This window comes from Mytilus edulis, chromosome 1 (genome assembly GCF_963676685.1).
Source record: "Mytilus edulis chromosome 1, xbMytEdul2.2, whole genome shotgun sequence".
In the NCBI taxonomy this organism is placed as follows: Eukaryota; Metazoa; Mollusca; class Bivalvia; order Mytilida; family Mytilidae; genus Mytilus; species Mytilus edulis.
The window spans coordinates 52,629,254-52,644,216 of record NC_092344.1 but is presented as its reverse complement, the minus strand read 5'-3'; the positions used below and the strand labels follow the sequence as shown (position 1 = coordinate 52,644,216).

Below are 14,963 nucleotides of genomic sequence, written 5' to 3'. Positions count from 1 at the left end.
ATAAACATAAATTGACAGACGTGAAATCGTTAATGCCCGCGTCACACTGTCCCGATTTTTATATTCGATGGATACCCGAATGCGAAAATTGTAAGTTCGTACGAAGTTGGTCCTGATCTCGTTAAAATACCAAAAAAGTGACAGAAGCAAATACGATGAATAACGAAGTCTATACGAGGGTGCCGAAAGTATTATACGATAGCAAAAGATGGACATACGAAGTTTAACCGAAGACGGTATTTAAGCTTCATATCTCAGCCGAAGCCTACAAGATGGATCACGAAGGCTATACGATGGATTACGATGATGGCGCGATGGCCATACGATGTCTAAAAGACGTCGTGTACAGCTTACGATGCATTTAAATTATATGCCGAAGGCATCACGCGTTTTAAATTGTTTGATCAATGTTGAATATATATTATATTGTACATTTAATTTTTGGTTTAATCATAAGACGGAAGACCGTGTGTATTTCCAGTTACTGAATAAAAAAATAGTTTATGTATCAAATATGTGTATTCAATTTACCATTTTCTGCATGTGTCATATACAAATATAGTGTACATATTTGTCCCCAATATGTTACATACGAGGGGATGCCACGCTCGGCATTGCCTTGTTTGAACTGAAAAATGTGTGCACTAGTCTGAATAATCACCCATAATTATGCCCATGTTTACTGATCTATCTTAAAGGTAAGGTAATGGGTTCGTTGATCCCTTTTATTCAAAAAGAGCTCTTTCCAGGAGAATATCATAATAATATAGATTAAAGGAAGGATGTGGGGAAAGCCATAAATGCGGCAAAATATGACATATAGAAAACAAAATGTTTATGGAGTAAACATTCGTGTGACAATAACTCAGACGATACATAAAAAATCAGAATAATGAAGAAAAAGTTGGTTTCCCTATATACGTGTACCTCCAGTTTTGGTATACGAGGCGCGTTTATGATTTTCATTATGTTATTTGATATGAAAAATTTACAAAAAATAATATTTTATTTGTAAAAGTAAATTCTGAGCCTGTAATACCTGCTCTTCTTGTTCAATTTGAATTAATAGAAACAACGCTGTCGTCTTTCTTGTTCTCACAGAATCATATGATATGAGCTCCATGTTTTGTGAACGTCTTTCTTAACTGTCGTATTAGACTGACCAGTGCATATCGCGCATGGCACTTTAAATGTATTTAAGCGCGAAAATTAACTTACATTTAGCTGGATTTATGGCCGTCGTAGTTCCATCTTGTCACCTTCGTACTTTTATTCGACGGTATAACGACGGGATCACGAGGTCTTCACGAAGTCGTGTCCGATGGAAACGATGGAAAAACGAATGCAATACGATGTTCAAAGATGCATTCCCGGTGACATTACGATAGTGAAGATGGTGATACGAACTCAATACGAACCCTCAAAATCGGACGCACCTTCGGGGCTTTTTTAACATGTTAAAAAATTTAGAACCCTTCCCGAAGTTGTCCCCGAAGGCTAGAAAAAGTGGCCGATGGTTCTACGATGGTTAAAGATGGCACTACGAATAGCCCGATCTGAATACGATCAGTTCCGATTTTGAAAATTTACATAATCGTGTTGCCACCGGCGTAAAAATCGGGACAGTGTGACGCGGGCATAATAAAATGTTATAGATTTTAAAAAAAGTCATCGTTTTATCTGTAATTGAATGCAGGCTGATTAATTCAGTGGAAGGTTTTCTTAAAGGGTGCAATGATAAGGGTTCAAAATGGGTTGAATTATTAACTTGCAAGCCACTGTATTTTCTAATCTTTTAGCTTGTTCATGACAAAACTAATCCAAACTGACAGTTAATAGCGAATAAGTATTTAAATATTCCGCTTTTATAAATTTCGTGTTGTCGAAATCGTAGCTAATGCCGTATTGATAGAGGTATATTGATTGTGTCAACTTTATCATTGAAAGGGTATATGCAACTTTTCTGTTGTTTTCGCCTTACCAGCTCACTGCAATCTGATAACTCTTATTTTTGTTGATAGATTGATATTTCGTTATTCAGTCTGTATTCCAATAGAAATTCCAAACAGAGTTCTTTGGAGGAACAACCGAAATTGACACTACATAGATAAAGGCAACAGTAGTATACCGCTGTTCAAAACTCATAAATCCATGGACAAAAAACAAAATCGGGGTAACAAACTAAAACCGAGGGAAACGCATTAAATATAAGAGGAGAACAACGACATAACACCGAAACGTAACACACACAGAAACGGACCAAGCATCAGACAAAACACCACGAGAATAACAAATATAACATGAAAACCAAATACATGAATTTGGGATAGACAAGTACCGTGCCACGTTACGATAGCTGTTACGGTCGCTATCACGAATTGCAACACGTTTTCACAGTCTTAGTTCTTTGATACCGCAATAGTCAGTTTTTCGTTGTCATCCTGTATCTTCTTCTTAGTCGATTTATTATATTACACATCTGTAAACTACTGTTGCCCAAATTACACATGTTGATGTGAAAATTCCCAACTTGTTGCTCCATTATTGTTCTTATATCAAACTATCTTTGCAAAAAAAGGGGGAAAACATAAGACGACTTACACAACAATAGAAGCCATCAAATTGCCATACAGAAGTTTACACGTACATATTATGTTTCTTCCTAACCTAAATTATCACTTCGCAGATTTTGTTCAAAGTTGAATTAACTGACAGAATCCAGTTCGAGAGTATTCTTAACAAAATCTCTGTTTTGTTTCACAAGAATAAGTGTTACTGATTACAATAGATATATTAAGTATCATAGGTTTTTGTTACATTTTATATTGTAGGGATATTAATAAGCCTAATAGTTTTAGCTGTAGGATTCCAGTTGTCGGCTTTCAGCTCGCCTTCAATTGCAATGCATGAACAAATCGCAGAAAACAGCAGCTGTAATTATTTCAGGTAGATACATTTATAACCATACATAATGTTTAAAAACACACAATATTTGAAAGCATTTAATGTCAGACGTGTGAATGGCATACCAAACGTAAAGTTTACTTAAAAAGAAGGCATGATATATTAAAGGGGCATGCAAACCGAAATGTCGAAATAATTACTTATTGGTTATTTCGAAATTATTACTTTTTAATTATTTCGAAACTATAACTTCAAGTTATTGATTATTTCAAAATCATTACCTATTGAAATATCGGAATTATTACTTTTTAATTATTTCAAAATTATAACTTATTGATTTTTTCAAAATCATTGCTTTCTGATCAGTTCGAAATTTTTACTTTTTGATTATTTCGAAATTATTACTTTTTGATTATTTCGAAATTATTACTTTTTGATTATTTCGAAATTATAACTTATTGATTGATTATTTCAAAATCATTATATTAAAATATCGAAATTATTACTGGTTGATTATTTTGAAATTATTACTTGTTTCTACAAAATAAAGTTTATTTGTCTCATAGTTCATCAATTTTAAAACAGGGTCAGTGCTATTCCTGTTTGTACATTAAATTCAATGACTAGAATAATTTGAACCAACTGCCAGTTGTGTGGTTCAATAACTTATACCTGAACATTTTATGGTTGCAATTTTCTAAAAGCTTTCTCATAATGATGTCACGTCTTCACCTAAGTGGGCAGTAAGATAACATTAACGGTATGAATTTTACTTTTTTCTTGATTAAAACTTTATGTTAAATGTCATAGATAAACAATAAAAAGATACTGTTCATTTGCAACTGTCAAAATCTCCCATTTATGTACGTAATCTATGTAATACTGGTAAAGTATTAAACCAGGGATATTGTTACCATATATTACTTAAAACCTTTACTAAATTTTTCCATAGATATAAAGATTTGGTTTTGAAGTAAAGTTGTACCTGTGGAAGACTTATTTCAAACGGGATAGCACATCCTCATTTTTACGGAATTGTTGTTAACCGTGCCCTGAAAATTTGGATATGACCCTGGTAAACTTATCGCTCCTTTAAATAATCTTATTCTAAAAGTTTACCAATTCAACACTGTAATCAGATCATTGAATATTGTTTTTATTGGTATAGATATTGATTTTGTTATCAGTAAATTAAAAGCAAACTAAATATTACTAGTATGTTACATACATATACACATTCACGAACTTACAATCTGTCGATACCTGTGACTTGGCCTTGTACAAGGTCATGTTTTTCTTTGACTGTTTATAACGTTTTTAAACTAAATACATTGCACAAGGTCATGTTTTTCTCTGACTGTTTATGACGTTTTTACACTAAATCCATTGGATGTTGGATGCGTACGGATTGATAATTTAGTCTTAGAGACATGATTTTTATTAGCTGTTAGTGGCTTTGAATTAGATGTCAGTTAACTGCGAGTACTCTCAGATCTGTTCCTAGTGTCTTTTTGTTGTTTGGATGTACAAGTACCCGGCCACGTCTACTTGTATTTTTTGTCCATCTGGTGAGTTACGCCTTTTTAAACTGATTTTTACAGTTCGTTCTTATATTGTACTGTCCCACTGTCCCAGGTTGGGATCTCGCTAACATGTTTAACCCCGCCACATTATTTATGTATGTGCCTGTCCCAAGTAAGGAGCCTGTAATTCAGTGGTTGTCGTTTGTTTATGTGTTACATATTTGTTTTTCGTTCATTTTTTTACATAAATAAGGCCGTTAGTTTTCTCGTTTGAATTGTCTTACATTGTCATTTCGGGGCCTTTTATAGCTGACTATGCGGTATGAGCTTTGCTCATTGTTGAAGGACGTACGGTGGTCTATAGTTGTTAACGTTTGTGTCATTTTTTCTCTTGTGGAGAGTTGTCTCATTTGGCAATCATACCACATCTTTTTTATATGAGAATATTTTCAAACATTTAAACCGATGATAGAAACAAATATGATTAAAAAAAACAACCACAAGGGCTATTTTGATGAGAGCGTCACTGCTGAGTCTTATGTAGACGAAACGCGCGTTTGACGTATTAAATTATAAGTCTGGTACCTTTGATTACATTGAATTAATTATAATCGAGAATGGAAACGGGAAATGTGTCAAATGGGTCTTCAAAGCAGCGAGAAAATACCACACTCTGAGGCTAGCTTCAGCTTACACCTACACACTAATGTTTGTTTGCACTAGTTAAGCGACACGAACACCACTATAACTACCGAAACATGCATATGGACCACATTTAATTTTAAAACAAAAAACACAAAAGGACTAACAGAGGCTTTTGGTGTATGAATTGGGACAGGCACAAATAGGGGCTGGTTTAAACATGTTTAGTGATATCCATTTGTCCAAATGAAATAATCAAACACGCATCAACACGAACAGTTCAACGGATAAATGATGACAAAATGCATTGGTTTTCTAATTTTTGAACTGAGGCGGTCGATTTTACTTTATCGTTGTTCCGTTTTTTTCTGCCAAGATCTAAGAAATGTAGTATTACAATTGTTTGAATAAAGATGAGGTAAACAACATTTGCAGATAAAACAATAATTGTGTGTGTTTGTGTTAACGGTCTATCTTTCTAGCAGCATAGCTCATTAAAATACAAAAGAAATCATAATTTAAAAACTTAATGCAAGTAAAATACAATCAATTATTTTGATTTATTCGATTCATCAATTTCAGCTCATGTCAATCCTGTATTCAGACATCTGATTGTGGATTTTGTTACATAGAATCAGGCAATACAGCGGTCAACGGATCATGTCTTCCTTATAAAGAACCCACATACTCTTCATTCGGTCGATGTAACTCGTCCAGTTTACCAAATGACCTGGTTTGGGCTGACAATTTTTGTCCATCATCTTACTCTTGGATGGGATTGATGGGACTGGTTTTGTATCTAATGGCATTTGCTCCAGGTATGTTTTAAATTTACATGAAACTTCAAATAAAAAAATGTTATGCATACTTTTTTAACTAAATAGCAAGGTTTTATTATCAAACTTATGTACATATACTGAAGAAAATTCTTTAATTTGTCCAAATTTAAAAGAAATTTACCTTTTTTTTAATTGTTCGACGACATGTTTTCCTTACGAAGTTACGTCAGCGTGACATTTCTCGTAAAAATTCGATGATCACAATACGCAAATGCGAAGGGGGAATCTAAATAGACAAGAGCGAATCAATAAACAGAAGCATCGTCCGTCATCGAAATAAACTATATCTTATTGTACATGTTATACTTGTGCTTACCTGAATATCCATGCTTCTTTGTTGTTTGATTACAAAGGTGACGATTAGTAAACTTCAATTTCAACACGACCATCAATTAGCTGCCATATTTTCTTAACAACACTGACCCTGTGGAATATTTTTTGACGATCATAAGGAATGGATGCATAAAAAATTATCAAATCGTGCACACAAGACTAAGTTTATGATATATGTATGCCTTAAATTGGATAAGCAGTACTTTTCACTAGTTACTAGTTTCATATGAAATAAATTTGGACAATCATTCATGAAAGAGGTTGATCTACTCGAGATAAATTATACTAGAAAATTACCGGTATCAATTAAAATATATACCTAAGATTCACAGAAGCTGACGTGATATAATTGTACAAATGTATAAAACAAATCTAATTTTACGATCGAAACGGAAGAATGCTTATTTAACAGAAAGATTGCTGACAACACACAAATTTAAACAGCATAATATACTCTGACAATTCACCTCTTTATGGGAAGCAATTATATAATCACATAGACATTATATAGAATTCAATCTTGCAGTAATTTGCTTTCTGTCATAGCACCAGCACAAGCGTTGGTGCAATTAACCAATACATTACAATATGCGGAGTATAAATGTAGTAAAAGATTGGACCACGGTCACGCTTCAATTCTCAATTGTCGTACTACCGTCATGTTCTTTTTATTAACATTTATTGACTATTAAATGTCCTGATTTACAATCTTTAGTGTATAAAAGACACAAACAGTGTGATTTTATTAAAAAAATATTTTATGCCAGAACACACCTTGAGAATTCAGATTTAGATTTTTAATATTTACGTTTCATTATATGAGTTGAAATGAACTCATCAAAGATACCGGGATTGAAATTTTATATTTCCGCCATATGTGCTTTTCGTCTATAAAAGACTCATCAGTGACGTTCGAATAAAAAAATGTTATAAAGACCAAATAAAGTACGAAGTTATTTTGATGACCAAACGTTTTTAAAAGTTTTGCCAAATAAAGCTAAGGTTGTCTATTCCTGAGGTAGAAAAGCCTTAGTATTTCGAAAAATTCAAAGTTTTCTTAACAGTTAATTTATTATTATGAACATATCAATGATAACTCAAGTCAACAAAGAAGTGCTGATATCGTGCTGGTGATACCCAAGGATGATTTTCAGTTCTAAGATGATTTTCAACAACAATTTGTACTACGATAAATTATCAATCCTTGAAATTGGAAACTTTATTGGAAGCCCTTCGACTTGGTTTTGATATCTGTCATTTAATGGAGTATCTACTACAAAACAGTGTTCCGATTGTTTCCTTTGGAATTTATAGGTGAAATTAGTTCCCGTGAGTCTGAAGCTCTTATGACTTTTGGTTCTCAATGCTCTTCAACTTCGTACTTTATTTGGCCTTTTTAAGTTTTTTGGATTCGAGCGTCACTGATGAGTCTTTTGTAGACGAAACGCGCGTCTGGTGTATATACTAAATTTAGTCCTGGTATCTATGAGGAGTTTATTTACTATATTTACTTTCACCAGGAACGCTCAAACCTAAACACTTGAATGTAATGCATGGTACTCCAACACGAAGTAATTAGTATTTATTTCATATCACAAATAGCTTCTCTAATATATATTATATTGATGGTTTTCCCTGTTCATTTGACTTCATCATACGGTGTAGTGATGTCATAGATTTTAACGAACATAATAAATGCATCACTGGTAAGTTATTAAGGGTGCCTTTCTTTCTAACTAAAATTTTGTAAACGTTGTTTGGCGTTTCTTAGCGTTTGCTAAACGCTACAAAAGTAGAAACATATACATCGTAATTCAGTGTTGACTGACCCTGCTTTGAACTTTCAATAATGCTATTATTAAATGCGGTTCCTTCAACTAACATACGTAATAAAACTCAATACTTTTTACCGTTTATTCTATTTCATATGTATGAAAGTGTGTTGCCTATGATTACGATTATTACTAACAGTGTTTCCGGATTTTTGCTTATACTGTTAAAGCATGGGCCCGAGAACACAGTTATTTCGTAGTGCATTTTTTTAAACAATAAAATCAAATTTAAAACAGTGCACCTGCTCTATCTCAAAAGTAATTTAAAAGTGTAGTGTACTACCATTGGGACAAATAATATAAAAATTATAAAAAAAGTTTCCAGCTCTAACTCAAAAGATGGACAATTCTGTGTAATGGGGGTCTAAAATTCAGTTTGACAGTTTCAGACATACTATTTTTTTACTTATTTAACTTGACCAAAATCACTACTTAACATCAAGATTCAGCAATTTTTTTAGACATGTCATTTCATCCCCTTCATGCATCAAGTATCAAGAAATTAATTGGGAAAGTGTATGCAAAGAATTTGCAAGTTATTCACTGTTTTCACTAGGGACTATATTCGTACAGGACGATAACTGTGTCTTTGGACCATGGGTCTCTTTCTAAAGTCTCCTACCTATTGCCTAGATTTAGCAAGGTATTCTTTTATATTTTTTTAAGGGTTATATGCTATGATAGGCACTTGGTGAATATTTCACTGCATCGTTTGTCTTTATGCAGATTGTTCCGATGTTTTTAAGCGAAAAAAAACACGTGCAGATAATTTATTCAAAGTTGAAGTGAGAAACAAAATGTAGCGTTTGTTCTGGCAAACGACGAACGACAAACTGTAGACGCATTTTAAGCGAATGTAATTGTTTATGTTAGCTTTGCAAACGTATGTTAGAAAAAAATGATCAAACTATGTGCGCGCTTAGTCGTTTGCATCATTTGTGTTAGAAAGAAATGCACTCTAAGAAGTCTAAGTCAGACACTTCCTTGCCATAAATTACTTGAAACGTTTACTTAATGCTTTCATTGATACAAAGATTTGATTAGTAAATTTGTGGTACCTGTAGAAAACTTATCATAAACGGTATTTAAAATCCAGAATTTTACAGTTATATTAAACTTCACATTGTGATCCGTGTAAACTCATCGAATCTTTCAACAAACTAACTAGTAAAAGTTATCTTACCAATTAGATCTTTGAATACATTTTACAGTTTACATTGCATAAATTATTGGCACAAATATTTTGTCATCAGCAAATTAAAACATAAATAAATTTGTATTCTTTTCAAACGGGTTTTATTTTTATGGGATGTATAAATAAATATCCACGTTCATTTTCTATATAGAGATTACTCTAACTATTATTTTTTTTACTTTTGGCATTGCACAAGTCATGTCTTCTTTTACTCTCCATGATATTAAATCCCAGGGATGTTTTTTAGTTGATTTAAGTCTATGATGCATGTTTTTTTTTATTTCTTAATAAGTTTTGTTGGCTTTAAACTAGCTATTAGTAACTGCAAGTACTCTCAAATCTTACTTTCGTGTTAATTTGACCTGTTGATATAATGTGTAATGGTTTTTGGTTATTTAATGTTTACTTATTCAGCTTTAATTCTCGTCTCTCAATTTTTTAATTCATACCGGCTTTGATAATGTTTGGTATTATTTTAAATAAACTCATCATAGATACCAGGACTAAACTTTGTATATACGCTAGACGCGCGTTTCGTCTACAAAAGACTCATCAGTGACGCTCGAATCCAAAAAAGTTTTAAAAAAAACAAACAAAGAAACAAAACAAAAACTAAATAAAGTACAAAGTTGAAGAGCATTGAGATCCAAAATTCCTAAAAGTGTTGCCAAATACAGCTAAGGTAAGCTATGCCTGAGGTAGAAAAGCCTTATTATTTCAAAAAAATCAAAATTTTGTTTTTACTTTTTAATTTATAAATATAACAATATCAATGATAATTCATGTCAGCACAAAAAGTGCTGCCTACTGGGCTTGTGATACCCTCGGGGAAATAAATCTCCACCAGCAGTGGCATCGACCCAGTGGTTGTAAATAAACTCATCATAGATAACAGGACTAAATTTTGTATATACGCCAGACGCGCGTTTTGTCTACAAAAGACTTATCAGTGACGCTCGAATCCAAAAAAGTTAAAAAAAAGTTAAAAAAAAAAAAAAAAAAAAGCCAAATAAAGAACAAAGTTGAAGAGCATTGAGATCCAAAATTCCTAAAAGTGTTTTCACATCTGTTCTTGTACTAGGATCAACAAAAATATTTATCAAAGGTGACTATCTGAATTTAATCAAAACTCAAAATTCTAGCTGTTTTACCTATTTATTAAATCCTTCAATTTGACAGCAATACACAAAACTACCAAACAACCTATCATTCCGTAAGATCAATATATAATTGAGATAGCTATTAAGTTTGATAAATATTCAAGTTGATTTGAAAAAGTTATAAAAAAAAATGACGGTTACTATCTGAATTTAGACACAACTGAAAATTCTAGCTTTTTTCTTCCTAATAATTAAATCCTTAAATTTGCCTGCAATGCTCTAGGAGACGAAACAATCTGGCATTCTGTAAGATAAATATATACTTGAAATAACTCTATATATTTACGAAAATTCAAGTTTATTTGGAAAAGTTAAAAGTGACTGTCTGAAGTTAGTCCGAAAAGACACAACTGAAAATTCTTGCTTTTTTTACCTATTAATTAAATCCTTAAAAATGAATCAAACTATTAAATAATCTGGCATTCTCTAAGCTCAATGTATAATTGAAATAGCTGTTAAGTTTTAGGATAATTCAAGTTGATTTGAAAAAGTTATTGAAATAATTAAAGGTGACTATCTGAATTTATTAAAAACTGAAAATTCTATGTTTTTACCTATTATCACCTGTGCCAAATACGGCTAAGGTAAACTATGCCTGGAATAAGAAAATCCTTAGCTTTTTGAGAATTTTAACTCATGGTTCCTAAAGCTTGTAAATAGGAAAGAAAGGGTGGACATTTGATTGGTTAACTTCCAGTGAGGGTTATTATCTTATATGCAATGTCATTTAATGTGAAATTTTGTCTGTAGTATTCGACAGGATACAACTGTATACATGCCGAGTATTTTGTATTTGAAACAAGTTTAAAGTCTGACCAGTTTTTTGATTTGTGCAAAGACTAATAGGAGAGACAATGATGGTTATACAGCTTAAATCGTGGTGACAATCTAGCAGTTTTATGAAGACGGTATTTCGCATGATAATAACGGATGTATAACAGTTTCAACCAACTATATATCTTGTATTTATATTAATAGGTTTAGGACCGGTTCCTTGGACAATAAATTCGGAGATTTACCCTCTCTGGGCAAGAAGTGCATGTAGTGCCATGGCGACTTCAACAAATTGGTTTTTTAATTTACTAGTTTCTTTAACATTTCTGACGTTAATTGAAAATATCACAGCATATGGTAAGTTTAAACTAAAATCTAGTGTGTTAGATGTTCGTAAATTATCAGAAAAGAAATTAATTGTTTTCAGTGTATCGTCTCTTTTTAGAAGTTAAAGCTAACAAAATGCTTTCAGAATTCGCGGTCATCTTTTGTCATTTTCAAAATCTGAAATTTTTCAGCTATATGTTTAATTTTTCGCCCTTTATGCACCTTTTGTGACGATAATATAACAAAAGGGATCATTATTTTTTAGGTACATACTGGTTGTTTGCAGGAATTGTCACAATAGCATTGATATTTATTTTCATCGCTCTGCCCGAAACAAAGGGTCTTAAGTTGGAGGAGGTTCAACAACTGTTTGACCAAGGATCGATCATGTGTGGAAAATCAAAGAATGATATTAATCGATCAGATGAAGAAATTGTTGTATCGACTGTTGACAAGATCTATTCATCAACAAAGTTATAATATCGTTCAAAGTATCAAATATGCTCATAATTTTATAAACAGGTTACATATTATATGACAGTTTACGTTATGTTTTTATATATCACTCAGAAACTTCAAAGTATAATCAGTGACTTCCCTTGTGAGTATTATCAATCCACTTGAAGTCCAAAGTTCTGTCTCTGTATAAGATTTTGATGGACATTTATACTGGTTTTATGCGACTATTCCATCTAACAAAGTGTTCATGTTTCTTCAAATCTTTCAACTTCGTAATATGATGGTCTAATAATAATAAGTCGTGTATAAACTAACAACTCCATGACACAAACGATAAACGACAAAAGACAGGCATCAGTTTACTTAACACAAATAGCTATTCAAAACGTATATTTTTTTACAAAATATATAAAACCGGCAAAGTAATAAATTGCAAATTCCAATTTTTATAAATTTTTATATAGGAAAACAATATGTAATATAAATAAGATATGGTATGAGTGCCAATGAGACAACTATCCATCTAAGTCATAATGTACAAAGAGTGAACAATTATAAAAAAAATTAAAAAAAAATAATAAAAAAACCGTGAAAACTGAAAGTCAATTCAAACTGAAACCCTCTGAGACAAATTCGATTTCTCTCCTCTTGAACAACAACAATTTCAAAATTATACTTGCTTTTTGGTGAACTTACAATAGATGCAGAAATTCAGAAAAGAGTTCGACAACCTAAAAATGGCGCTAGAGAAACAATATGTTCTGCAAACATGCATGAATTAATCATACTTGCTTTTTGGTGAATTTACAATAAATGCAGAAATTCAGAAAAGAGGGACGCTAGTAATAAATCAACACTAACATTCCTTTTGTATCCCTCTTTCTAGACATTGGCAAATCTCATTCTATCTTGAACATTCTACCAGCTTATGTGGGCGAACTCTGAAAATCAATAAACCAAGCAAAGCTATGTACTAGAACATATTTATTTAAACCACAAATCGCTCATTTCTCAAATATCAAATCTCTCATTCATTGACCATCTCTAGACGGAATACGCAGAGAATCATCACGAGACTTACCAACTGTATTATTGGGTAAGGCAATTAGAATTCCAACTTTCACGAAAGAAGCATTGCTCGGCTAATTTAGAATTACCAATAATATACTTAGTATTATTTTTCTAAATACACTTGAGGAACAAAGCAGGATTTTATGCTTAAGACTCCATCTATATAGAGTGGCCTGTCTAAATGACTAAGATTCACAAGGTCAGTGTTGTTGTTCCGCGCTTTACATCAAAATGCATTCTTCAATTCCATTTAATAAAAGAACTATCATTAATGTTCAGACAGATCTAATAGGTCAGTGTGGGTGTTCGGCGCTAAACCTATTATCAATCCATGTCACAGAACTGAATGCTGAGAATTTTTTTTTAAATATGACACAACAAAATTAGGATATCAGGTAAGTGTGGTTGTTCCGTGCAAAACCTGATGACGGAAATAAGTGTACAGATCTACTTTCATCTTTAATATAAAGTAGTTTTAACATAAAGAGGAAAGAAGAGGAAGAAGTCTTGTCATTCCTGGTGTAAAGCTTGCGATAAATCACTTATTGGGCAATATCTTTGGACATAATTGCTAATCGTGTATGTGAGAGAGTATCGCTAGTTCCGAGTCTAAAACAGTAAGAATGACAAATTGAGAATGGAAAAAGGGAATATGTCAAAGAGACAACAACCCAACCAAAGAGGAGACAACAGTAGAACGCCACCAATGGGTATTCAACGCAGCGAGCAAATCCCGCACACGTAGGTGGTCCTCAGCTGGCCCCTAAACAAAATTGTGTACTAGTTCAGTGAAAATGGACGTCACACAAAACTCGAAAACATACAAATGAACTAAAATTAAATAACATACAAGACAAGCAAAGGCCAGAGGCTCCTAGCTTGGAACAGGCGCCAAAATGCGGCGGGGTAAAACAAGTTTCGTGAAATCTCAACCCTTCGGGCCCCCCATACCTCTGGCCAATGTAAAATAAAGCAACGGTGGCAATACACACAGTAAAACTCAGTTCAAAAGAAGTCTGAGTCCGATGTCAGAATAGGTAACAGAATAAACTAAGTAAATTACAATGATACACAAATTAACAAATGACTACTAGCATACCATCTTCAGACCTCAATTAAACTGATTGAAATATTATGTCTTCACCATAAGAAAATCAGGTATAATCCCACCCGTTAGGGGTTTAGTATAAATCCATCATCAAATATATGAGAAGAATATAACCTACATAATGCCAACAACTGATTTTAGAATAAATGTGTTTAATTCCAATGCAAAGACCATATGAGTTAATCAATGTTAATACCAAATAAAGCAATCATTAAAGACCTAACAACAGTATTGTAACATTATCCTCTCCGAATAAGTCTGTTTAAAGGTATGGTTAGCTATTGAGGTGAATGCGGACATTTTTGTGCTTTGTAAAAAATATTACAATAAAATATTAGATATGAAATACCTGCACGTTTAAGACATCTGCATGTTGATGTAAATTCAACAATTGATCAATGTAATGATAAGATAGTATGTTAGGTTTGCTGTAACCACTGAAACATAGTCTCGGTTTCTAAAATTGTACTTTATTGAATTTGCTATTACTTTAACAATAGGTCTTATTAGTATCAACATTGCCTTATTAGTGTACCTTTGGGGCAATACATTATATAAAACATTATATAATATGCAACAATATTTTGATGAGTGAGAAACGTCTGGTTGGTGGCCACACGTTTTCTAGGTGCTCGGTAAAGGTGGAATTACCTCAAGCGTTCAAAGAGTGACATATGTTCAATTGCGACACTGTTCTTCTGAACAATATCGGATTCCAATATGTCCTATTAGCTGACAACTGATGACGATCTCTGTGAATTAAATTACGCTTTTTTATTTTTTATTCATTTACACG

At 32.6% G+C, this 14,963-nt stretch overlaps 1 protein-coding gene across 1 annotated transcript in view; it reads left to right on the top strand.

Annotated features, from left to right (window-relative positions):
* Positions 1 to 12,062, top strand: part of LOC139513823 (proton myo-inositol cotransporter-like) — a 30,928-nt gene extending 18,866 nt beyond the window's left edge. Inside the window, exons 6-9 of the mRNA XM_071302649.1 lie at positions 2,832 to 2,946; positions 5,652 to 5,887; positions 11,407 to 11,559; positions 11,795 to 12,062. Of these exons, the coding sequence (XP_071158750.1) occupies positions 2,832 to 2,946; positions 5,652 to 5,887; positions 11,407 to 11,559; positions 11,795 to 12,009 (719 nt within the window). The 3' untranslated portion in view covers positions 12,010 to 12,062. The remainder of the gene's footprint in view (positions 1 to 2,831; positions 2,947 to 5,651; positions 5,888 to 11,406; positions 11,560 to 11,794) is intronic.
* The last annotated feature ends 2,901 nt before the right edge of the window (positions 12,063 to 14,963 follow it).